This window comes from Lissotriton vulgaris, chromosome 3_1 (assembly GCF_964263255.1).
Source record: "Lissotriton vulgaris chromosome 3_1, aLisVul1.2, whole genome shotgun sequence".
Lineage (NCBI taxonomy): Eukaryota > Metazoa > Chordata > Amphibia > Caudata > Salamandridae > Lissotriton > Lissotriton vulgaris.
The window spans coordinates 2,107,798,487-2,107,824,739 of record NC_141689.1 but is presented as its reverse complement, the minus strand read 5'-3'; the positions used below and the strand labels follow the sequence as shown (position 1 = coordinate 2,107,824,739).

At 55.2% G+C, this 26,253-nt stretch overlaps 1 protein-coding gene across 1 annotated transcript in view; it reads left to right on the top strand.

Annotated features, from left to right (window-relative positions):
• SLAIN2 (SLAIN family member 2) overlaps positions 1–26,253 on the top strand; it is a 443,253-nt gene that overhangs the window by 188,775 nt on the left and 228,225 nt on the right. Inside the window, exon 3 of the mRNA XM_086962676.1 lies at positions 3,904–4,071. Within this exon, the coding sequence (XP_086818802.1) occupies positions 3,904–4,071 (168 nt within the window). The remainder of the gene's footprint in view (positions 1–3,903; positions 4,072–26,253) is intronic.

Here is a 26,253-nt window from a genome sequence, read left to right as displayed (position 1 = left end):
TATGTAAGGTTATGAGACAGGTAATTGGGCTGGCATATTTATTGTAAAAAGCATACTTTAAAGCAAGAGGCTTTTAAGGGTGGGTTATTCCTACTGTGCACACAGTATCATTCCAGAATGCCTTCTCTGTGCAAGTTTAATGAACTTTATTGCAAGCACGTGCCCCACATGCATATACAGCGGAGTATTTTATTTTTTTACTTTTTATTATTTAAATGTATCTTGCATATGTTTATTGAGTTTGACTGTTTTATTGTAGATCAGTGAGGAGGTGGATGAATGGATGCAAGAATGCACGGATGAGAGACCGAGTGTGCTTAAACTCATCAGTGACTGAAGAGAAGTTGGTTATAAGTCAAACCTGGTGGCATTGGCAGTGCTAGTTTGTTTACTTTACACCTTAATACTACAGTTCAGTTAATCAAACACGAGAGCCCTATTCCGTTGAATGTGCAGGTTAGACTAAATGCGTCTAACCAGGAAACACCAGACTTTTCTGAGGGTATTTTTTTCTCACTTCTATTAAACATGCAGCATCCTTCTTGTTGGGATTGTCGGTGATCCCTGATACTACTTCAAACCAAGGTGATGCTCCCGCAGCACTATCTACCCTCAAAGCAACCAGTAACCCTTATTGAGCTGCAAGTAGATGGCTATGGGTGAAACTCGTGTACATCTCATGAACTCGTGTACATCTCATGAACTTGCTGCAAGGGCCACAGAGCTCTCCAAGGCCAGTTGTAACTGGGAATGTTGACACTTCACAGGACCGACACATGTATAGGCGCATATGCTGGTGAAAACATTCACTTTTATCAGAGGCCTTTAGCCATAAAAAGTTACATCTTCAGATCTTGAATATACCTAAATATTAACCAGACCTGCAGGTCTAGGGACTTGAATAATCTACTCCATCTAACTGGAATCCTAGGCAAATATTTTATTTCACTGAGCTGCCTTTTTCTTCATTATCACTTGTGAGAGCTACTTCAAATATGTGATCTCTGCTGCACAAATTTGTTTTGTTTTGCTCCATGTGTAATAAGAATCTTGCCCACATATAGGGTACACATGACTTGCCTCTTAGCTCACTTTAGGCATTGTTATCAGTGCGGTGGCAGAAATGTTTATCAGTTTTTGTTTAAAAACTACCACTTTTGATAAATCTGCCAACTAGTGCTGGATCCGAATGTTTGCACTTAGTTTTTCTTCAAAGAAGTCTTTTCCAGTCACAAGGTAGGTGGCTCCTCCTTTTGGTGATAGTGCGCATGGGCATCGACTCCATTGTTTTTTTTTCCGCCATCGGGTTCGGACGGGAATTGCTGCGCTCCAGTGCGACACTGTTTCTCCGGTTCACCTCGATGCGCAATCCATTACCCTCGACTGTATTGTTTCTTGATCGCGTTTCCCAGACTCTGCGTATTGTATCGGTTCATAGTCTTCGATTGGAAAATTCGCGGAGGGCCTTTGGGCCTAACCGGGTCTGGTCAGCTCGCAGTAGATGGAACGGACTCAATTCGAATTCTGTCCTGGGTGTCGCGCTAAGTATCCGTGCACCGACTTGCGCGAAGTGTGCAACTTGTGTCTATCCTCTGAACACAACGCACAGGACAGCGACACATGCTGATCTTTTTGATCCAGAAGACGCTCCGTGATCATGCGGCTCAACGTCACGAAATGCACCAATACAGGATCTCTTTTGAGAAGATTCCGATCATGAATGATTCGATGAACAAAGAGCCGAAGAAGAGGAGGAACACATTTCCGTGTCCGAAGACTCATACATGGACGTTGCCCAGGGTCAGCGTACTGGGAGCACTGATATTCCCCTGCCCCAAAAAATGCAGAACCAAAAGGCCATGGTCCCTCCTCTGCCTTTGGGCCAAGGTCGGCACCGAGAACAGGTTTTGGGCATCCCGCCTTCGGGCTTGGCACCGAAACACACATCAAAGCCTTTTGGCTTGTGCCAATCCCTTCGGTATCCAAACCTAAATGTTCAGATCCAAAACACTTGGCGCTGAAACCTTCAGGTGCCGAAAGACAAAACAGCTCCTACCCCATCTAAGGAGCCTCTTTTCGACGTCCTGCCTTCCAACACTGACCCGAAACAGAAACCACTCTTAATTAATCAAAAAACTGGACATATTCACTTAAAACTACCAGTTAAACGGTAGCTAGAGATGGAGAAAGTTTACCACATTCCACTTAAGAAGAAAAATGTTGGTACTAATCCTTCTTCCCCCTCCTCTTACACCTCCTTCCCCACTTGACCCAAATTTGTAATTACTTCTACAAATTAACCAGTCACCTAACCACCAAGATGACGGGAATGGAGATGGGGATGTACTAGGGGACATTAGTCCTGATCCATGGACTGACTAAAATCCATGGATCAGGAATAATGTCCTGATCCATGGATCAGGACAAATGTCCTGATCCATGACAGGATGGATCATGGATCATCCGGACCCAACACTAGATGGCAGACTTATGCAAAGCATGTGAATCTACAGCACTGCATGCCAAAAACAGATGCATACTGGGTAAGTAGCATTTTCCTACTAAGCATGACGTGGTAGCACACTGGCATTTACAGACCGCACATCCCATTAAAATGGCCACAGAATTTCACACTGACACGCAGTTCTACTGATACTACATTGCATATAAGTGATAATGTGTGGAAATCAGGTTTCAGCAAATATTTCTAATTTGCACATCACCAAGTAAAATGTTTTAATTAGTTTTGATCCTATTAAAATCTCGAAGTGCACTTCAGAATTGCAAAAAAGTGCTTTCCTATCTGCTGATATAGTTTGAAATGTTTGTACAGTTCATTTACAAACTATTTAAATAGTGGCTGACATTCTAAAGCTTTTGCATTTCACACATCCATGTATTCCAGTACAATTGTCAGACAGTTCACTTTACAGAATCCTCTGACTCTGCAGTCAGAGAAAGAAAAGTAAACTTCAGACTCAAGAATAAAAAAGCAGAAATCTGTAGGAAGAAATAAGCTGGCTGACGTTTGGGATTCTGTCTTTGTGCGCTAGCAAATTTGACATGCTAACTCGTTCAGATGTATTGCACAACCTCCTTTCCCTTCATTGGCTGCCAGTGGCACAAGGGGCCAAATTCGTTTTAAGGACAGGGGGATAAGGCATTCAAACTTCTAACAAGCATGTTTTAATGAAAGCTTGTATGATTGTACTGTTATTACGTTTCATAGATCTGCGTTGCACGTGGCCTGTTATTTTCTGATGAACAGGATTACAAGTTTCCCTGTTATTATTACACACCACAATTTTCCCCCCGCTAAATTTCAAAAAGTCAGACCTACCAACATTTGCCTGTTGAAAATACTCATTAAGCCCTGGTGCATTCAGATTTTGCAACAGAAAGCATCAACAGTCCTCGTGTTATGCCCTAGTTTAAGGGGCTAATTTTGTCATAGGCACCTGATAATTTCCAATCCCAGGGATATCCAATTTTGCCATGTGTGATCATTATTGCCAACTCCTTTGGGACACTCCTACTTAGAGCCTAAATGTTCTGAGGCCCTAAGTTCAACTTATTTTATGTTGTCTATTGCTGTTTATCTTCTAATGTATACCTTGATGTAACACACACAACCCTTTTCATTATGATGCTAAGTGAATAGCCCTACAGTTAAAATAAGTGCTTAAACAGAGAAATATGGGCTTACCAAACAGGATCATGAAATTATTGGGAACAACTCTTTGAGAGCAGATATTCAAAGTATCTATCACCTACATAAATTAAAAAGCAGTCAAGTGTCTACGTACAGAACATACCATTTTATTACTTGATCGCTTCATTGCTTGAGAGAATATACTTAGTAAATACTGCTGATATTCTAGCACTGTTTTTTTGTCTTCACAGCTACTAAAAGACAGAGTTTTTACAGTAACCCTTACAACTCAGTCAGTTATTCCAGCACTGGCAGTCCAAATCTAAGTGGTAGTCCATACAGCAGCGGTTTTAACTCCCCTTCTTCTACGCCAGCTAGGCTTCCAGTGGTGAAGCAGCTGGTACTTCCAAGCAACACGGGTAAGGTGCAGATGCTATTATAGTTGCTTTGTTTCAAGTGATTCCGTTTATTTTCCAGAGAAACTGCAATTGATCAAAGACCTCTTATTGTTGTCGAAATATAAGAGTCTGATATTATCGGAATGTAATAACGTGGATGTATATTATGAAAAATGAAGCAAATTTTATGTGTTGCATGCCTAAAGAACTATTGAGATATTGGGATATTTTATTGTTTATTTTCTTTTTCACTCGTCTTACTCCGCATCCTTTGTGTTTGGCGCACCAAAGGCAAGCCTGTCTTTGCCTGTGTGAGCCTCGTGCGGGCCCAGGGCCTGTCACTGTATTGAACCTAACCAGTGTTGCTGCTTCACCGCTCTGGAATTACTCAGTCTGTATTAAAGTAGGACAAGTGATCTGCACTAATCCTCTACCTTTTTGGGACCCCTTCTCAGCCCACATCCCCCCTTCTTTAGTCCTTCACTCATTCTTTTTAGGTCGAAGCCTGCGATGGCTGCGCATGCGCAGTCTCGCTGGCGAGATCTAATGAGATTGAGGGAGATTCACTAGTGGGCTTTAAGCCCCTCCCCTCTTTCCCATTGGCCGGCGTGACCGTTTAGGGTAAACAGTGGCTAGCCATTGGGAAAGAGCACTTTCTTTCAAAAAGTTTTCTCTCTAGAGCCGTCCCACTTGGACTGGCTCACTTGACTTCCTCCAGTCGCAAAAGGATCCTTATCTTTATGAGGAAATGTTTCAAACACATGGCCTCATAAAGACAAGCTCCGGCACAATCTCTCCCTCCCCTTCTTTGCTTCTTCCAGCTCTCCTCCATCCCCTCCCCTCTTCCCCCCCCCCCAGCGCCTCCCACCCTCGCCCACCATGGGCACGTCCACACTGCCTTTGCTCTTGGCATGCCTTCGCGTGAGCACACGCAGTCCCCCGTCTGAGGAAGGGTGCTAGTAACTCGCGCGCAGACCTGGGGTTCAAGAGATGCCATCCAGTGTGTGCAGAGAGCCCATACTCCGAGCAGGCAGTGCCAAGGTGTGAGCAAGCTGACCGCGTAAGATGCACTGCCCCTGTTCAGTCGGGAAGTCTCCAGTTGTGAACAGTATGGAGCCCACCCGCATCTCTTTACGGGGCTGTGTATATGGGGGGGTGGGGGGCGGGCAGCGAGCCTTGGCTGGATCCCTCCCTATGCTCCCCACCATGCCGTCGAGCTCCCCCGCATCTTTTTGCAGCGTGGGGCGGGTACGGGTAGCGAGCCTTGCCTGGATCCCTCCCTCCGCTCCCCAACATGCCGTCGAGCCCCCCCCCCCCTGCATCTCTGTTAGAAATGGGATCCCTGGCTAGCCAGGGCTTGCGCCAAAGTCAGTCAGAGACCACCACTCCTAAGTCAGGGCAAGGGAGTTACACGTCAAGATAACCCCTGCTCACCCTCTAGGTAACGTGGCGCGAGCAGCAAGGCTAAACTTGGAGGTGATGTGAGTTAAGTATTTGCGCATGCACCCCAGCAACAACACCCAAGGCCCACCACAAAGAAAACTCCACACAAGGTTATATATAAAAATAGCCTTTGTATTACACCAAAACACATTAGATAAAAACACACACTTTACAATGTGTGTTAGACGGGGACCCGGAGGGTCGGCCGAGTACAGGGGGAGAGGCCTCCGGTGAGGACCGTCTCCAGCGATCATACAGACAAGTAACTTCCCCCCCACAAAATGGACACCACACAAGGATGCGATCTGCACACTTTATATAGGATTCTTGAGGCAAGGTTATCAACGATACAGTGGGGGCAGGACACGAGGATCCTCCCAATTCTAGTCTCTGTAGGGTAAGGGGTAGCGGGACAGTCTTGGTACCGGTCCGGTACAAGGGCGGCCAGAAGGAGCTCACAATCCTCGAGCTCGGAGGTCTGAAAGGTCGGGCCGCGGCAGCGCCAGCAGGCTAGGACGATGGTTCTCGGTATGGAGGGCCGCGGCAGCGCCAGCAGGCTATGATGATGACTTCTTTGCAGAGGGGCCGCGGCAGCGCCAGCAGGCAAGAGCGATGGTTCACAAGGATGGGCCGCGGCAGCGCCAGCAGGTCCAGACGAAGATGCACGTTGCAGAGGGCCGCGGCAGCGCCAGCAGGCTTCGGAGGTGGTTCACAAGGCAAGGCTGCGGCAGCGCCAGCAGTCCGTCAGGGATGAGTTCTTCAAGGTGTCTCTCGACTCCAGGATACAACTGCCTTCCTGCTCTGGAGCTGCCCCAGTTATAGGTCTGGCCTCCTTTGATGTCGGACCCTCGCGCTTGGAGGTCGGAAGGGTTCGGAATGAGGGAGTCCAGACACCCAGCAGGGGGGTGGAGCCAGCGCCCGGGGAGACCGGGGGCGATCGGCACCTGGCGGGGGAGAGCCATCGACACTCCTCTCTCCCATTGACCTGCCAAGTGGTCTCTTCACCTCCTGGGTGGATGGTGGTGCCTCGATGTCGGGGCCTGGCCAGGCCCAGGGTTGGGGTCGAGCTGAGGCCACGCGGCCTCGTGGTGCAGTGTCCAAGATGGCGGCTGGGCCGGGGCAATGGTGCTGACGGGGGCCCGGGACAGCTGCTGCTGGGATGTTCGGGGAGCAGGCGTCCCGTTGGGGACGGGTTGCTGGTTGCTTGGTGGGTTGCCGGGGTGTGTGTGTGGCTCTGTGTGTGTGTGTGGCTCTGTGTGTGTGTGTGGGGGGCTCGGTGTGTGTGTGTGTGGGGCTCGGTGTGTGTGTGTGTGGGGCTCGGTGTGTGTGTGGGGCTCGGTGTGGGTGTGTGTGTGTGTGGGGCTCGGTGTGGGTGTGTGTGTGGCTCGGTGTGTGTGTGTGTGTGTGGGGCTCGGTGTGTGTGTGTGTGGGGGGCTCGGTGTGTGTGTGTGGGGGGCTCGGTGTGTGTGTGTGGGGGGCTCGGTGTGTGTGTGTGTGTGTGTGGGGCTCGGTGTGTGTGTGTGTGTGTGGGGCTCGGTGTGTGTGTGTGTGGGGCTCGGTGTGTGTGTGTGTGGGGCTCTGTGTGTGTGTGGGGCTCTGTGTGTGTGTGTGGGGCTCTGTGTGTGTGGGGCTCTGTGTGTGTGTGTGGGGCTCTGTGTGTGTGTGTGGCTCTGTGTGTGTGTGGCTCTGTGTGTGTGTGTGTCGCTGTGTGTGTGTGTGGCTCTGTGTGTGTGTGTGTGGCTCTGTGTGTGTGTGTGTGTGTGTGTGTGGCTCTGTGTGTGTGTGTGGGGCTCTGTGTGTGTGTGTGGGGCTCTGTGTGTGTGTGTGGCTCTGTGTGTGTGTGTGTCGCTGTGTGTGTGTGTGTCGCTGTGTGTGTGTGTGGCTCTGTGTGTGTGGCTCTGTGTGTGTGTGTGTGTGTGTGTGTGGCTCTGTGTGTGTGTGTGGCTCTGTGTGTGTGTGTGGCTCTGTGTGTGTGTGGCGCTGTGTGTGTTTGTGGCGCTGTGTGTGTTTGTGGCGCTGTGTGTGTGTGTGGCTGTGTGTGTGGCTGTGTGTGTGGCTGTGTGTGGCTGTGTGTGTGTGTGTGGCTGTGTGTGTGTGTGTGGCTGTGTGTGTGTGGCTGTGTGTGTGTGTGGCTCTGTGTGTGTGTGGCTCTGTGTGTGTGTGTGGCTCTGTGTGTGTGTGTGGCTCTGTGTGTGTGTGTGGCTCTGTGTGTGGCTCTGTGTGTGTGTGTGGCTCTGTGTGTGTGGCTCTGTGTGTGTGTGTGTGGCTCTGTGTGTGTGTGTGTGTGGCTCTGTGTGTGTGTGGCTCTGTGTGTGTGGCTCTGTGTGTGTGGCTCTGTGTGTGTGGCTCTGTGTGTGTGTGGCTCTGTGTGTGTGTGGCTCTGTGTGTGTGTGGCTCTGTGTGTGTGGCTCTGTGTGTGTGTGGCTCTGTGTGTGTGTGGCTCTGTGTGTGTGGCTCTGTGTGTGTGTGTGTGGCTCTGTGTGTGTGTGGCTCAGGCTCTGTGTGTGTGTGGCTCAGGCTCTGTGTGTGTGTGTGGCTCAGGCTCTGTGTGTGTGTGGCTCAGGCTCTGTGTGTGTGTGGCTCAGGCTCTGTGGCTCAGGCTGTGTGTGTGTGTGGCTCAGGCTGTGTGTGTGTGTGTGTGTGTGTGTGTGTGGCTCAGGCTCTGTGTGTGTGTGTGGCTCAGGCTCTGTGTGTGTGTGTGGCTCAGGCTCTGTGTGTGTGGCTCAGGCTCTGTGTGTGTGTGTGTGGCTCAGGCTCTGTGTGTGTGTGTGTGTGTGGCTCAGGCTCTGTGTGTGTGTGTGTGTGGCTCAGGCTCTGTGTGTGTGTGTGTGGCTCAGGCTCTGTGTGTGTGTGTGTGTGGCTCAGGCTCTGTGTGTGTGTGTGGCTCAGGCTCTGTGTGTGTGTGGCTCAGGCTCTGTGTGTGTGTGTGTGTGTGGCTCAGGCTCTGTGTGTGTGTGTGTGTGTGTGGCTCAGGCTCTGTGTGTGTGTGTGTGTGTGTGGCTCAGGCTCTGTGTGTGTGTGTGTGTGTGTGTGGCTCAGGCTCTGTGTGTGTGTGTGTGTGTGGCTCAGGCTCTGTGTGTGTGGCTCAGGCTCTGTGTGTGTGCGTGGCTCAGGCTCTGTGTGTGTGTGTGTGTGTGTGGGGGGGGGGCTCTGTGTGTGTGGGGCTCTGTGTGTGTGTGTTGGCTCGGTGTGTGTGTGTGTGTGTGTGTGGGGCTCTGTGTGTGTGGGGCTCTGTGTGTGTGGGGCTCTGTGTGTGTGGGGCTCTGTGTGTGGGGCTCTGTGTGTGTGGGGCTCTGTGTGTGTGGGGCTCTGTGTGTGTGGGGCTCTGTGTGTGTGGGGCTCTGTGTGTGTGTGGGGCTCTGTGTGTGTGTGGGGCTCTGTGTGTGTGTGTGGGGCTCTGTGTGGGGCTCGGTGTGTGTGGGGCTCGGTGTGTGTGGGGCTCGGTGTGTGTGGGGCTCTGGGTGTGTGCGTGTGGGGCTCGATGTGTCTGTGTGTGTGGGGGGGGGGCTCGGTGTGTGTGTGGGGGGGGGGGGCTCGGTGTGTGTGTGGGGGGGCTCGGTGTGTGTGGGGGGGGCTCGGTGTGTGTGTGTGTGGGGCTCGGTGTGTGTGTGTGTGTGTGTGGGGCTCGGTGTGTGTGTGTGTGTGTGTGTGGGGCTCGGTGTGGGTGTGTGTGTGTGTGGGGCTCGGTGTGGGTGTGTGTGTGTGTGGGGCTCGGTGTGGGTGTGTGTGTGGGGCTCAGTGTGGGTGTGTGTGTGTGTGGGGCTCGGTGTGTGTGTGTGTGTGTGTGTGGGGGGCTCGGTGTGTGTGTGTGTGGGGCTCGGTGTGTGTGTGTGTGTGGGGCTCGGTGTGTGTGTGTGTGTGGGGGGCTCGGTGTGTGTGTGTGTGTGGGGGGCTCGGTGTGTGTGTGTGTGGGGGGCTCGGTGTGTGTGTGTGTGGGGCTCGGTGTGTGTGTGTGTGGGGCTCGGTGTGGGTGTGTGTGTGTGTGTGGGGCTCGGTGTGTGTGTGTGTGTGTGGGGCTCGGTGTGTGTGTGTGTGTGGGGCTCGGTGTGTGTGTGTGTGTGGGGGGGCTCGGTGTGTGTGTGTGTGGGGCTCTGTGTGTGTGTGTGGGGCTCTGTGTGTGTGTGTGTGGGGCTCTGTGTGTGTGGGGCTCTGTGTGTGGGGCTCTGTGTGTGTGGGACTGTGTGTGTGTGTGGGGGGCTCTGTGTGTGTGTGTGTGTGGGGCTCTGTGTGTGTGTGTGTGTGGGGGGCTCTGTGTGTGTGTGTGTGTGGGGCTCTGTGTGTGTGTGTGTGTGGGGCTCGGTGTGTGTGTGTGGGGCTCGGTGTGTGTGTGTGTGTGTGTTGGGGCTCGGTGTGTGTGTGTGTGGGGCTCGGTGTGTGTGTGTGGGGCTCTGTGTGTGTGTGTGTGGGGCTCTGTGTGTGTGTGTGGGGCTGTGTGTGTGTGTGTGGGGCTGTGTGTGTGTGTGTGTGGGGCTCTGTGTGTGTGGGGCTCTGTGTGTGTGGGGCTCTGTGTGTGTGGGGCTCTGTGTGTGTGGGGCTCTGTGTGTGTGGGGCTCTGTGTGTGTGGGGCTCTGTGTGTGTGGGGCTCTGTGTGTGTGGGGCTCTGTGTGTGTGTGGGGCTCTGTGTGTGTGTGTTGGCTCTGTGTGTGTGTGTTGGCTCTGTGTGTGTGTGTTGGCTCTGTGTGTGTGTGGGGCTCGGTGTGTGTGTGTGTGGGGCTCGGTGTGTGTGTGTGTGGGGCTCGGTGTGTGTGTGTGTGGGGCTCGGTGTGTGTGTGTGTGTGGGGGGGCTCGGTGTGTGTGTGTGTGTGTGTGGGGCTCGGTGTGTGTGTGTGTGTGTGTGGGGCTCGGTGTGTGTGTGTGTGTGTGTGGGGCTCGGTGTGTGTGTGTGTGTGTGTGGGGCTCGTGTGTGTGTGTGTGTGTGTGGGGCTCGGTGTGTGTGTGTGTGGCTCGGTGTGTGTGTGTCTGTGTGGGGGGGGCTCGGTGTGTGTGTGTCTGTGTGGGGGGGGCTCGGTGTGTGTGTGTGTGTGGGGCTTGGTGTGTGTGTGTGTGTGGGGCTCGGTGTGTGTGTGTGTGTGGGGCTCGGTGTGTGTGTGTGTGGCTCGGTGTGTGTGTGTGTGTGTGTGGGGCTCGGTGTGTGTGTGTGGCTCGGTGTGTGTGTGGGGCTCGGTGTGTGTGTGGGGCTCGGTGTGTGTGTGTGGGGCTCGGTGTGTGTGTGTGGGGCTCGGTGTGTGTGTGGGGGGCTCGGTGTGTGTGTGGGGGGCTCGGTGTGTGTGTGGGGGGCTCGGTGTGTGTGTGGGGGGCTCGGTGTGTGTGTGGGGGGCTCGGTGTGTGTGTGGGGGGCTCGGTGTGTGTGTGGGGGGCTCGGTGTGTGTGTGGGGGGCTCAGTTTGTGTGTGTGTGTGGCTCTGTGTGTGTGTGTGTGTGGGGCTCTGTGTGTGTGTGTTGGCTCTGTGTGTGTGTGTTGGTGTGTGTGTGTGGCTCTGTGTGTGTGTGTTGGCTCTGTGTGTGTGGGGCTGTGTGTGGGGCTCGGTGTGTGTGTGTGGGGTTCGGTGTGTGTGTGTGTGGGGTTCGGTGTGTGTGTGTGTGGGGTTCGGTGTGTGTGTGTGTGGGGCTCGGTGTGTGTGTGTGGGGCTCGGTGTGTGTGTGTGGGGCTCGGTGTGTGTGTGTGGGGCTCGGTGTGTGTGTGTGGGGCTCGGTGTGTGTGTGTGTGTGGGGCTCGGTGTGTGTGTGTGTTGGACTTGGCCCTTATGGCAGGTTCACCCCTAGACTTTTTGCCTTATGTGTGACCCTGTGTCAGTGATTTTTGGGTTCTGCGCACTTTCACTGTGTCCCAGTGGAAAGTGCGTGCGCACTCTGAGTGCATCTGATGGGCTAGGCCTGCCCTCCCATAGGAATGCATGGGGAATGTATGTGTCCCTGGTAGTTCCTGATGCGTGGGGTGTACAGGTTCGAATCTGATATGTGCGAACTCGTGAGAGTGAATGCTTCGCAATGGTGTGTGTTGCATGAGTGTGTCATATGTAGAAGTGCCACTTCTAGGAGTTAGCATATTAATATAAAATGTGTCTGGCGTGTGATTGGCTGGAGCAGGCTGGTGAGCCTGGCTCCAGGAAGGCTGGATGGGTCTGCCCGGTGGTGAGTGTGAGATTAGCATGAGTGATGTGTGGGAGGAATGTACCTGTGTCCTGGATGGTCTGGGTTTTCCCCACACAATGCTGGCTCCACCCCCCTGTGGTGTGTCTAATGTCCCTAGCCCTGCCAGTGAATGAAATGGGTGGTTGAGCAATCAAGAGTGCTCCAATGCCAGCTGAAACTGGTTTTCCCCCCACCCTGCACCTTGAAACAAAGGATTTTACAGTATAAAGAAGGGGCTGTGTCCCCTTAGAAAATGTTCTTGTTCTGCAATTTGAATCTGCCAGGGGCGTGCTGCTGCTTGGGCCCAGGGGGAAGGCTTGCCTCCCCTGGGCCCTCCCCAGCCCCTGGACTCCTGGAGAGCTTTGCTGGACTTGGGAGCGCTGTTTATTCCCCTCTAGCGCTGTGCTTGGACTTTTGCTGGACTTGTGTTCCCCTGAGGCGCCTGGAGGCCCTTTGTCCTGCTGGTGGCGCTGGGAGCGCTTGACTGGTGGCTTCTGGCGCCTGAAAGCGCTTGTGTGCTGTCCCTGGCGCATTGGAGCGCTTTGTGTCCCGCTAGCGCTGAGAGCGCTTTGTTTTCCGAGGCCGGTGCCCACCCGGCGTTTGTTTGCACGCATTTTGCGTGAGGATCGGCGCGGGAGCCCACTACGCTGTTTTTGCCGAATTCCGCAATCCACAGCCGGTGCCCACCCGGCGTTGCCAGAGATTGGGGAGCTTGTCCCCGTTATCCTTTCACTTCGAGGGTGTCCACCCCTCTTAAATGCCCCCGAGAATCACCGCCGCGGCCCGAGCGCCGCAAAACAGGAAGCCAGGCATTACGGTGCCTGACGCGGGGCGGGACTTCCGGTTTTGGAGGGAAGTCCCGCCTGCCGCCGCGCACCGATTGGCTGCTCGCTGCCACGGGGGAAAAAGGAAACAAACAGCCGGCCGAGAGATGTCGTCTCGTGGCCCGGGGCTCCAGTGAATTATGGAGAGCCCCGGGGCCGCCAGCAGCGCCGCAGCCAGCGAGAGGAGTCCCCGCCACAGCAGATCCGGTGAGTGAGGGTGCTTGCAAAGGGGAGGAGGGGGGCGTCGGGACACATTGCTGATGTCCGCCCCCCACCCTCTCAGTAGCACAAAGTCCTGGGCATTTCCAAGAGCCTGAGAGGCTCCAAAAACTGCCGCATTGTATGTTTGAGCCTGGAAGGCTCTGGGGCATATTTATTCCTCGAGTCCCCAGGAGGGGGACTCCACCGATTGCCCCACATTTGCTTCAGAGCCCGGAGAGGCTCCAGAGACGGCCGCAGTTTGTGGTTGAGCCTGAGAGGCTCAAGGGGGCATTTATTCATTTCGAGTCCCCAGAGGGGCGACTCCAACGTTGGTGCCACAATTGTTTAGAGCCCTGAGAGGCACTCATATCGCCTCCAAGTTTAGCCTTGACTGCTCGCGCCACGTTACCTAGAGGGCGAGTGGGGGTTGCCTTGGTGTGTGACTCCCTTGCCCTGACACTTAGAACTGGCGATCCCTGACTGACCTCGACGCGAGTCTTGGCCGGCCAGGGTCCCGGGTCTAACACTGGACTTTGTGAGTTCTGCGCTAAAGGTGATTTATGCGCTAACTGAGGTTTAGATGCTGTTATGATCTATGTCCTATTGCTTTTGGGTGCTAGGAAATGTACAATGTGTAGTATGTTTTGCGCACCCTGTGTTCTGCACCTCTGAATGTGTTGTTGATGCATCATGTGCCTTGTTCCTTACACCGCTGAATGTGTTGTTGATACATCATGTGTTTTCCTTCCCTGCACCGCTGAATGCATGTTTATGCATCATGTGTTTTGTCCCCAGGTCTATACCCCTAAATGTATGGTGATATTTAGTTGGTTGTTCTTGCTAGTACAGGTGGTGCTAGTGAGGTCCTGGTTCCCTGCGTGACCTGTTCCTAGGGTGGTTAGGATTGCGTAGGGGGTACTTACCTGATTACCAGTAGTTACTTGTATTGAGCTACAGTGATTTTCTGTTATATTCTAAGTGCTATTCCAAGGGCGTGGTACTGAGCTCGCCCCCTGACCAGAGTCCCAGGACCAGTGGACTCTATTGTGCCTGCCCTGACAAATTGCTGGGACTTGTCTGATCTCTCTTGGGCCCCTGGGGCCTCGCTGAAATGTGCCTCGCTCATTCCCCTCGGCAGCCCGTCCAAGCCTCGAGCAGCACCGCTCTCCCCTGAGCCGCGCCGCTTCGCTGGGTCGCCTGCATCCTGCCTTCCTCTCCTCTTCTGAGCCGCACACATTGGTCGCCCCAGAGAAACGCTTGTACCTTGCCGGTGGCCCGCTCAAGCCTCGAGCCGCACCACTCTCCCCTGAGTCGTGCCGCTTCGCTGGGCCGCCCGCTCAAGTTTACTGAGAAGGTCACTCGCATTATCCCTGCAACCAGGTCGGGAGGTACTGTCCGTTAGGCTCTATGTTTAAGTTCTAGGCCTACAAGTATTGTGTTCTAAAAGTGCTGATTCCTGACAGTGGTCCAGGTGGCCCTGTCTTGTAAATATCCCTTGTAAATTCTGCCCGTGCCTCTGGCACAATGTAAAGTGTGTGTTTTATCTAATGTATGTTTATTGGAATACAAAGGCTATTTTTATATATACCCTTGTGTGGAGTTTCCTTTGTGGTGGGCCTTGGGTGTTGTTGCTGGGGTGCGTGCGCAAATACTTAACTCATATCGCCTCCAAGTTTAGCCTTGCTGCTCGCGCCACGTTACCTAGAGGGCGAGTAGGGGTTATCTTGGCGTGTAACTCCCTTGCTCTGACCTTGGGAATGGTGATCCCTGACTGACCTCGACGCGAGTCTTGGCCAGCCAGGGTCCCATTTCTAACAGTGTGGCTCTGTGTGTGTGTTGGCTCTGTGTGTGTGTGTGTGTTGGCTCTGTGTGTGTGTGTTGGCTCTGTGTGTGTGTGTTGGCTCTGTGTGTGTGTTGGCTCTGTGTGTGTGTGTGTGTGTGGGGCTCTGTGTGTGTGGGGGGCTCTGTGTGTGTGGGGGGCTCTGTGTGTGGGGGGGGCTCTGTGTGTGTGTTGGCTCGGTGTGTGTGTGTGTGTTGGCTCTGTGTGTGTGTGTTGGCTCTGTGTGTGTGTGTTGGCTCTGTGTGTGTGTGTTGGCTCTGTGTGTGTGTGTTGGCTCTGTGTGTGTGTGTGTGTGTGGGGCTCGGTGTGTGTGTGTGTGTGTGGGGCTCGGTGTGTGTGTGTGTGTGTGTGTGGGGCTCGGTGTGTGTGTGTGTGTGTGTGGGGCTCGGTGTGTGTGTGTGTGTGTGTGTGGGGCTCGGTGTGTGTGTGTGTGTGTGTGTGGGGCTCGGTGTGTGTGTGTGTGGGGCTCGGTGTGTGTGTGTGTGTGTGTGTGGGGGGCTCGGTGTGTGTGTGTGGGGCTCTGTGTGTGTGTGTGGGGCTCTGTGTGTGTGTGTGTGGGGCTCTGTGTGTGTGTGTGTGTGGGGCTCTGTGTGTGTGTGTGTGGGGGGCTCTGTGTGTGTGGGGGGCTCTGTGTGTGTGGGGGGCTCTGTGTGTGTGGGGGGCTCTGTGTGTGTGGGGTGCTCTGTGTGTGTGGGGGGCTCTGTGTGTGTGGGTTGGCTCTGTGTGTGTGTGTGTTGGCTCTGTGTGTGTGTGGGGCTCGGTGTGTGTGTGTGTGTGGGGCTCGGTGTGTGTGTGTGTGTGTGGGGCTCGGTGTGTGTGTGTGTGTGTGTGGGGGGGGCTCGGTGTGTGTGTGGGGCTCGGTGTGTGTGTGTGTGGGGCTCGGTGTGTGTGTGTGTGTGTGGGGCTCGGTGTGTGTGTGTGTGTGTGTGTGGGGCTCGGTGTGTGTGTGTGTGTGTGTGGGGCTCGGTGTGTGTGTGTGTGTGTGTGGGGCTCGGTGTGTGTGTGTGGGGGGCTCGGTGTGTGTGTGTGTGTGTGGGGCTCGGTGTGTGTGTGGGGCTCGGAGTGTGTGTGTGTGTGTGGGGCTCGGAGTGTGTGTGTGTGTGTGGGGCTCAGGGTGTGTGTGTGTGTGTGTGTGGGGCTCAGGGTGTGTGTGTGTGTGGGGCTCGGTGTGTGTGTGTGTGTGGGGCTCGGTGTGTGTGTGTGTGTGGGGCTCAGGGTGTGTGTGTGGGGCTCGGTGTGTGTGTGTGTGTGTGTGGGGCTCGGTTTGTGTGTGTGTGTGTGGGGCTCGGTGTGTGTGTGGGGCTCGGTGTGTGTGTGTTGGGCTCGGTGTGTGTGGGGCTCGGTGTGTGTGTGTGTGTGTGTGTGTGGGGCTCGGTGTTTGTGTGTGTGGGGCTCGGTGTGTGTGTGTGTGGGGCTCGGTGTGTGTGTGTGTGTGGGGCTCAGTGTGTGTGTGTGTGTGGGGCTCGGTGTGTGTGTGGGGCTCTGTGTGTGTGTGGGGGGGGCTCGGTGTGTGTGTGTGTGTGTGTGTGTGTGGGCTCGGTGTGTGTGTGTGTGTGTGTGTGTGTGGGGCTCGGTGTGTGTGTGTGTGTGTGTGTGTGTGGGGCTCGGTGTGTGTGTGTGTGTGGGGCTCGGTGTGTGTGTGTGTGTGGGGCTCGGTGTGTGTGTGGGGCTCGGTGTGTGTGTGTGTGGGGCTCGGTGTGTGTGTGTGTGTGTGGGGCTCGGTGTGTGTGTGTGTGTGTGGGGCTGTGTGTGTGTGGGGCTCTGTGTGTGTGTGGGGCTCTGTGTGTGTGTGTTGGCTCTGTGTGTGTGTGTTGGCTCTGTGTGTGTGTGGGGCTCGGTGTGTGTGTGTGGGACTCGTGTGTGTGTGTGTGTGTGGGGCTCGGTGTGTGTGTGTGTGGGGCTCGGTGTGTGTGTGTGGGGGGCTCGGTGTGTGTGTGTGTGGGGCTCGGTGTGTGTGTGTGTGGGGCTCGGTGTGTGTGTGTGTGGGGCTCGGTGTGTGTGTGTGTGTGTGGGGGGCTCAGTGTGTGTGTGTGGGGCTCGTGTGTGTGTGTGTGTGTGTGTGGGGCTCGGTGTGTGTGTGTGTGTTAGACCCGGGACCCTGGCCGGCCAAGACTCGCGTCGAGGTCAGTCAGGGATCGCCAGTTCTAAGTGTCAGGGCAAGGGAGTCACACACCAAGGCAACCCCCACTCGCCCTCTAGGTAACGTGGCGCGAGCAGTCAAGGCTAAACTTGGAGGCGATATGAGTTAAGTATTTGCGCACGCACCCCAGCAACAACACCCAAGGCCCACCACAAAGGAAACTCCACACAAGGGTATATATAAAAATAGCCTTTGTATTCCAATAAACATACATTAGATAAAACACACACTTTACATTGTGCCAGAGGCACGGGCAGAATTTACAGGGGATATGTACAAGACAGGGCCACCTGGACCACTGTCAGGAATCAGAAGTAGCACTTTCAGAAATAGCACTTAGAAGGTAAAATATAAATTTACTTTAGCACAAAATTAACATACAACCAGTCACTACTGGTACCAGGTGAGCACCCCCTATGCAACCCTCACTATCTTAGGAGATTACACTAGGGAACCTGGGCTCTGCTAGCACCCCCTGTACTAGCAAGAAGGAAACAACCACCTACATATTACACTACCTGTAGGGGTGTAAGAACATAACACATGATGCAATGCATAACATTCATTCAGCGGTGTAAGGAGGAAAACACATGATGCATCAACAATACATTCAGAGGTGCAGAAAGTACAATTGCGCCAAACTCACGTAAGTCACCACCTGTGACTGTCCCTAGGCCCTCTGGCCTTGTTGGGGCTAGGACGCCCTGTGTCCAATGTCAGGGGGCCTAAACGTTGCAGTTGCCCACAAAGTGCTGGGCAACTGTGTAGCAATTGATGGGGCAAAACACACGTGGGAGCCTCGCAGGCTCTGTGCCCTAGAGCAAAGATGTGCCCCCTAGAGCCTCGCTGGGCTCTTAACACAAATGTGGCGCTGTGGAGCCTCTCTGGGCTCTTAAACAACAATGGGGGGCTCAAGAGCCTCTCTGGGCTCTTCAAAACAACTTTGGCGCCTGGGGCCTCTCTCCGGGCCCTAAGAAATAAATGTGGCCCTCCAGAGCCTCACTGGGCTCTACACAAGTGTGCCGCCTTGGTGGAGTCTCCCACGGGGGACTCTGAGCGTGCAATTGCCCCCTTGAGCCTCGCAGGCTCTATGCCCAGCTGTCGCCTTTTGGAGCCTTCTGCAGGCTCGACACACCAAAGGGGAGGGGCGCGGGCACCAGCAATGTACCCCGACGGCCCCCCCTTTCCCAGTTGCTCACTCACCGGCTGTCGGTAGCTGCTGCGGCGGCTGTCGGCAGAGAGCTCCCGCTCCTCGGGACTCTCCTCACAGGCTGCAGCTGGAAGGCTCCCGCCTCTCCCACGAGACGGGCCAGAAGTCCGGGGCTCTCCTCTCACTCGGGAGCCTCGGCAGGACGTGCAGGCTGCTTCCTGCTTCTCCGCCTGGCCCCGTCGCGCTGCCACTTGCCTGGCTTCCGGGTCACGCTGCAACCAATAGCAGCGCGGCGCTGGGGGGGGATGGAGGCGGGACTTCCGGGTCGCCGTAGGCAGAGCGGCGGCCCGAGGGAGACTTCACAATTCTGGGCAATGCCGGGTGGGCTCCGGCTTCTTCAATAAACAAAACGAGGTGGCACTCGTTATGGCGGCCAGGTCCCTTGCGAGGTGGGCACTCGCCAGGGGACTTCAAAATCGGCCAATCAAGCGGGCACACGCCGGGTGGGCACCGGCCGAAAACGACAGCGCTCCCAAGCGCTAGGGGGTCGCAATAAAGCGCGCTCAGCGCTATAAGCAAAACGAAGCACTCCCAGGCGCTAGGAAATTCAGGAAGCGCTCACCAGCGCTAGGGACAACAGAGTCCAGCACAAGTCCTTCCAGGGGGGCAAGGCTGGGCCCAGAGCCAGCACACTGGGTCTCCAGGCAGGGAGACAGCCCAAGTGGCGGTCCTCTGGCCCAGCAGCAGCAGCAACAGCCCCCTCAGGATCCTGGAAGAGAACAATTTCTGTGGGGACACAGCCCCATTTTTATACACCTCATTCCTTTGTCTAAGGTGCAGGGTGGGGGAGAAACCAGTCGCAGCTGGTTCTGGAGCACTCTTGATGGCCCAACCACCCATTCCATTCACTGGGGAGGCTAGGGTCGTTAGACACACCACAGGGGGGCGGAGCCAGCATTGTGTGGGGAAAACCCAGCCCATCCAGGACACAGGTACACTCCTCCCACACATCACTCATGCTAATCTCCCACTCACCACCGGCAGACCCATCCAGACTTCCTGGAGCCTGGCATGCCAGCCAGCTCCAGCCAATCACGCTCCAGCACCCTCACTGCACACATATCTCAATGTCCAGAAGTAGCACTTCCCTTCTAGACACATACATGCCGCAGACACCATCTCGCAGCATTCACTCTCACGAGTTTACACATACCAAACTCGAGAAGGCACGCCTCACGCATCAGGAACTACCAGGGACACAGACATTCCCCATGCATTCCTATGGGAGGGCAGGCCAGCCATACTACACGCACGCACTTTCACTCTGGGACTCAGGGAAAAGTACGCAGAGACCCAAAAATCACTAACACAGGGTCACACATAAGGCAAAAAGTCTAGGGGTGAACTTGCCCTAAGGGCCAAGTCCAACACAACCCCCTTCCAGCCAAAACGCAGGGGAGAACAATCACCACCGTGATGGACTTCCCTGGTTGGGGCGATAGAACACGGACGCAGGCCCGCCACTGCCGGGACACCCTCCTGTTCTATGCCACGGTGAACCCCTAGGGTTCCTTCTAAAGCTACTGTAAGGACCAACTGGGCTACCCCACTGGTACTCCTCAGCTGTCCGCGGCCAGGACCAGGCCCTGGGCCACCCAGGTGCCACCGGTCCTTGCCAATTCGCAGAGCGGGGGGTAGTAACCCCTGGCACATAGTATCCATTCTCCACTCTCCCTGTCTGCAAGACAGGACTAGACTGCCACTGGTTCTCCAGCCTAGGGTCTACAACCTTAGGTGGACCAGGAGTCGCAGGGAAGGCTCTCCTCCCCTTACCTCTTCTTCTAGGGTTCCTCCTCCTCCTGCGAGGGGTACCCTTACAACGCCACTCCAACCCAGAGTTTAACCCCTCAGGTTGCACCGGGGTCAGAGTTGGGCTTTCCCACCCTCTGCACCCCCTTCCAGAGGTCTGCCCTCTCCCAACTGGAGAAGTTCCTCTGGAAGAAGAACCGGTCAGGACACTGGTTACAGTCGTCCTACCCTTCAGGTCAGGCTGATCCTGAACCTGGCCATCCACCCGCCGGTCTAAAACCTTTGGTGGAACAATTGCCTGGCACTCCAGGACTTCTGGGGATTCACACACAATCCCCCTGAGGCTGACACATGACCCATGTGTCGTGTGACTGTCTGCCTGGCGCAGATCTCCCGCCTCCTGTCCACCTGACAGTGCGCAAAGATCCCCCAGCACAGAAGTGGCGCCACCCGGGTCCCCCCAAGAAGATCTAGCCCAACTGGCTAGTCTCTGGTCCACTGGTGCATCCACTGGGAAACTCGTCCCCCCATCACTCCTCGCTTCGGACTTCTGTGCCCTCCCAACTGGAGCGACACTGCCGGCTACTGGAACCCCTGGAGTTCTGGTTACAGACACTCCAGGTTCCCTAGACACTAGGAGATCCTCCTCAAGTGTACTAACAGGACAGCCTAGGTCGCCAACCTGGTGTTCCCTCAAGAAACCACCCAGGTTCTGAGATAGGGCTTCGGGCCTCTGGGGACTCTCAGCCTCCCACTGACTCCTGCTCCACTGAGCCAGGTAGTCAGCCCCTCCACCCCTCTCACTATACTGGGACCTAGCTGGGCTACACTGAGCCTCTTCCACCACGCTGGGCTGGAAGCTACCTGTACCACTATTGTTGGACTCACTCTCCAATGACTCTACAGAACCTCTGGCACTCTCCCAGCGCTCTGCTTCTTCTGCAAGGGTGTCCGGATCAGTCAACCCACATTCCAACAGGTGTAGGCGCAACTCTGGCAAACAACTACTAAGCACCTGCTCTCTTAGAACCAGATCAAATAGTTTGTCAAACTCAGATTCCATGTGAACCTCTAACCATTCAGCCAGTGCACCTTGACATTCATCCACAAACTCCCCCCAAGACTGGTGAGACAGTTTCCTACTGCCCCTGAATCTCAACCTATACTCCTCCTCTGGGGAAACAGGTACCAGACTCTGGGAACTGGGAGTGGGATTTCCTGCACTGAGATTCAAATAGCTGCCACCACTGGACTCAACCCTCCCTGGGGGATCCAGAAAATTAAGACTGCGGTCAGGGGATAACCTACACTCTAGGGCTATCTTCTCCCTGGCCAAGGCCCTCTCAGCCTCTGCAGTCCGCTCATTCACACCCAGCTGCGCCATCTCTCTGGCATGCTCTAACCTGAGCTTCTCCATGGCCAGCTGGTGCTCCCTCTCTTCTCTCCTATCCACCCACTCCTCTGGGGACAGGGAAAGGGATGGGGTGCTACATCTGACACTGGACCCAGCAAGGGACTCCCTATCTATGGGGTCCTCGCTCTCTGCTGGCGCCCAGCCACTGTCAACCTCACTCTCCACATCAGACTCTTCAGGGCTCTCCTCAGACCCACCACCCTCATGGTGTGCGGTCCGGGCCCTCTCCCTCTCACTGTGCTCACGCTCCCAGTCACTCTTCTGCCACAGGATCATGTTATCCCTAAGCTTGGACTGGGTGTCTGACTCACTCACTGGGATGTCTCTCTCCTTACATAACCGTACCAACTCATGCACACTGTACTTAAACAGGCCACACAGGTTAAAAGGAGATTCCATCTTGGCAGGATGCTCACAGACACGTGCAACACAAGGGAACTAGCAATCTGAAGTCAAAGTACACAATTCCAAAACTTCCACTCTCCTTAAAAAAAGAACTCACTCATGCGTCCAGGAAAACACACCATTCATCCACACACACCCTCCCCTCGGATCGGTAAGGCAGTTTCTACCACCCCTGACTTCTCAACCTGACCACAAGTGACACAGGTACCAAACTCTGGAAGCAGGGCGGGGGACAAATGTACTGGACACAATTATAAAATGACACTCTTCAGGAGAAGCAACAATGGAACTTCTACCAAAACACAATAATCCCCAAAAATGTGGTCATCTAAAATGCAGAGCTTTGTAGTGGCCAGTTGCCACTGTGGTACAACGCAAACACAAATCCTTATCCTCACCGCTTGCCGCCAATGTTAGACCCGGGACCCTGGCCGGCCAAGACTCGCGTCGAGGTCAGTCAGGGATCGCCAGTTCTAAGTGTCAGGGCAAGGGAGTCACACACCAAGGCAACCCCCACTCGCCCTCTAGGTAACGTGGCGCGAGCAGTCAAGGCTAAACTTGGAGGCGATATGAGTTAAGTATTTGCGCACGCACCCCAGCAACAACACCCAAGGCCCACCACAAAGGAAACTCCACACAAGGGTATATATAAAAATAGCCTTTGTATTCCAATAAACATACATTAGATAAAACACACACTTTACATTGTGCCAGAGGCACGGGCAGAATTTACAGGGGATATGTACAAGACAGGGCCACCTGGACCACTGTCAGGAATCAGAAGTAGCACTTTCAGAAATAGCACTTAGAAGGTAAAATATAAATTTACTTTAGCACAAAATTAACATACAACCAGTCACTACTGGTACCAGGTGAGCACCCCCTATGCAACCCTCACTATCTTAGGAGATTACACTAGGGAACCTGGGCTCTGCTAGCACCCCCTGTACTAGCAAGAAGGAAACAACCACCTACATATTACACTACCTGTAGGGGTGTAAGAACATAACACATGATGCAATGCATAACATTCATTCAGCGGTGTAAGGAGGAAAACACATGATGCATCAACAATACATTCAGAGGTGCAGAAAGTACAATTGCGCCAAACTCACGTAAGTCACCACCTGTGACTGTCCCTAGGCCCTCTGGCCTTGTTGGGGCTAGGACGCCCTGTGTCCAATGTCAGGGGGCCTAAACGTTGCAGTTGCCCACAAAGTGCTGGGCAACTGTGTAGCAATTGATGGGGCAAAACACACGTGGGAGCCTCGCAGGCTCTGTGCCCTAGAGCAAAGATGTGCCCCCTAGAGCCTCGCTGGGCTCTTAACACAAATGTGGCGCTGTGGAGCCTCTCTGGGCTCTTAAACAACAATGGGGGGCTCAAGAGCCTCTCTGGGCTCTTCAAAACAACTTTGGCGCCTGGGGCCTCTCTCCGGGCCCTAAGAAATAAATGTGGCCCTCCAGAGCCTCACTGGGCTCTACACAAGTGTGCCGCCTTGGTGGAGTCTCCCACGGGGGACTCTGAGCGTGCAATTGCCCCCTTGAGCCTCGCAGGCTCTATGCCCAGCTGTCGCCTTTTGGAGCCTTCTGCAGGCTCGACACACCAAAGGGGAGGGGCGCGGGCACCAGCAATGTACCCCGACGGCCCCCCCTTTCCCAGTTGCTCACTCACCGGCTGTCGGTAGCTGCTGCGGCGGCTGTCGGCAGAGAGCTCCCGCTCCTCGGGACTCTCCTCACAGGCTGCAGCTGGAAGGCTCCCGCCTCTCCCACGAGACGGGCCAGAAGTCCGGGGCTCTCCTCTCACTCGGGAGCCTCGGCAGGACGTGCAGGCTGCTTCCTGCTTCTCCGCCTGGCCCCGTCGCGCTGCCACTTGCCTGGCTTCCGGGTCACGCTGCAACCAATAGCAGCGCGGCGCTGGGGGGGGATGGAGGCGGGACTTCCGGGTCGCCGTAGGCAGAGCGGCGGCCCGAGGGAGACTTCACAATTCTGGGCAATGCCGGGTGGGCTCCGGCTTCTTCAATAAACAAAACGAGGTGGCACTCGTTATGGCGGCCAGGTCCCTTGCGAGGTGGGCACTCGCCAGGGGACTTCAAAATCGGCCAATCAAGCGGGCACACGCCGGGTGGGCACCGGCCGAAAACGACAGCGCTCCCAAGCGCTAGGGGGTCGCAATAAAGCGCGCTCAGCGCTATAAGCAAAACGAAGCACTCCCAGGCGCTAGGAAATTCAGGAAGCGCTCACCAGCGCTAGGGACAACAGAGTCCAGCACAAGTCCTTCCAGGGGGGCAAGGCTGGGCCCAGAGCCAGCACACTGGGTCTCCAGGCAGGGAGACAGCCCAAGTGGCGGTCCTCTGGCCCAGCAGCAGCAGCAACAGCCCCCTCAGGATCCTGGAAGAGAACAATTTCTGTGGGGACACAGCCCCATTTTTATACACCTCATTCCTTTGTCTAAGGTGCAGGGTGGGGGAGAAACCAGTCGCAGCTGGTTCTGGAGCACTCTTGATGGCCCAACCACCCATTCCATTCACTGGGGAGGCTAGGGTCGTTAGACACACCACAGGGGGGCGGAGCCAGCATTGTGTGGGGAAAACCCAGCCCATCCAGGACACAGGTACACTCCTCCCACACATCACTCATGCTAATCTCCCACTCACCACCGGCAGACCCATCCAGACTTCCTGGAGCCTGGCATGCCAGCCAGCTCCAGCCAATCACGCTCCAGCACCCTCACTGCACACATATCTCAATGTCCAGAAGTAGCACTTCCCTTCTAGACACATACATGCCGCAGACACCATCTCGCAGCATTCACTCTCACGAGTTTACACATACCAAACTCGAGAAGGCACGCCTCACGCATCAGGAACTACCAGGGACACAGACATTCCCCATGCATTCCTATGGGAGGGCAGGCCAGCCATACTACACGCACGCACTTTCACTCTGGGACTCAGGGAAAAGTACGCAGAGACCCAAAAATCACTAACACAGGGTCACACATAAGGCAAAAAGTCTAGGGGTGAACTTGCCCTAAGGGCCAAGTCCAACAGTGTGTGTGTGGGGCTCGGTGTGTGTGTGTGTGGCTCGGTGTGTGTGTGTGTGTGGGGGGGGGCTCGGTGTGTGTGTGGGGCTCGGTGTGTGTGTGTGTGTGGGGCTCGGTGTGTGTGTGTGGGGGGTTCGGTGTGTGTGTGTGTGGGGCTCGGTGTGTGTGTGTGTGGGGCTCGGTGTGTGTGTGGGGGGCTCGGTGTGTGTGTGTGTGGGGCTCGGTGTGTGTGTGTGGGGCTCGGTGTGTGTGTGTGGGGCTCGGTGTGTGTGTGTGTGTGGGGCTCTGTGTGTGTGTGTGTTGGACTTGGCCCTTATGGCAGGTTCACCCCTAGACTTTTTGCCTTATGTGTGACCCTGTGTCAGTGATTTTTGGGTTCTGCGCACTTTCACTGTGTCCCAGTGGAAAGTGCGTGCGCACTCTGAGTGCATCTGATGGGATAGGCCTGCCCTCCCATAGGAATGCATGGGGAATGTATGTGTCCCTGGTAGTTCCTGATGCGTGGGGTGTACAGGTTCGAATCTGATATGTGCGAACTCGTGAGAGTGAATGCTTCGCAATGGTGTGTGTTGCATGAGTGTGTCATATGTAGAAGTGCCACTTCTAGGAGTTAGCATATTAATATAAAATGTGTCTGGCGTGTGATTGGCTGGAGCAGGCTGGTGAGCCTGGCTCCAGGAAGGCTGGATGGGTCTGCCCGGTGGTGAGTGTGAGATTAGCATGAGTGATGTGTGGGAGGAATGTACCTGTGTCCTGGATGGGCTGGGTTTTCCCCACACAATGCTGGCTCCACCCCCCTGTGGTGTGTCTAATGTCCCTAGCCCTGCCAGTGAATGAAATGGGTGGTTGAGCAATCAAGAGTGCTCCAATGCCAGCTGAAACTGGTTTTCCCCCCACCCTGCACCTTGAAACAAAGGATTTTACAGTATAAAGAAGGGGCTGTGTCCCCTTAGAAAATGTTCTTGTTCTGCAATTTGAATCTGCCAGGGGCGTGCTGCTGCTTGGGCCCAGGGGGAAGGCTTGCCTCCCCTGGGCCCTCCCCAGCCCCGGGACTCCTGGAGAGCTTTGCTGGACTTGGGAGCGCTGTTTATTCCCCTCTAGCGCTGTGCTTGGACTTTTGCTGGACTTGTGTTCCCCTGAGGCGCCTGGAGGCCCTTTGTCCTGCTGGTGGCGCTGGGAGCGCTTGACTGGTGGCTTCTGGCGCCTGAAAGCGCTTGTGTGCTGTCCCTGGCGCATTGGAGCGCTTTGTGTCCCGCTAGCGCTGAGAGCGCTTTGTTTTCCGAGGCCGGTGCCCACCCGGCGTTTGTTTGCACGCATTTTGCGTGAGGATCGGCGCGGGAGCCCACTACGCTGTTTTTGCCGACTTCCGCAATCCACAGCCGGTGCCCACCCGGCGTTGCCAGAGATTGGGGAGCTTGTCCCCGTTATCCTTTCACTTCGAGGGTGTCCACCCCTCTTAAATGCCCCCGAGAATCACCGCCGCGGCCCGAGCGCCGCAAAACAGGAAGCCAGGCACTACGGTGCCTGACGCGGGGCGGGACTTCCGGTTTTGGAGGGAAGTCCCGCCTGCCGCCGCGCACCGATTGGCTGCTCGCTGCCACGGGGGAAAAAGGAAACAAACAGCCGGCCGAGAGATGTCGTCTCGTGGCCCGGGGCTCCAGTGAATTATGGAGAGCCCCGGGGCCGCCAGCAGCGCCGCAGCCAGCGAGAGGAGTCCCCGCCACAGCAGATCCGGTGAGTGAGGGTGCTTGCAAAGGGGAGGAGGGGGGCGTCGGGACACATTGCCGATGTCCGCCCCCCACC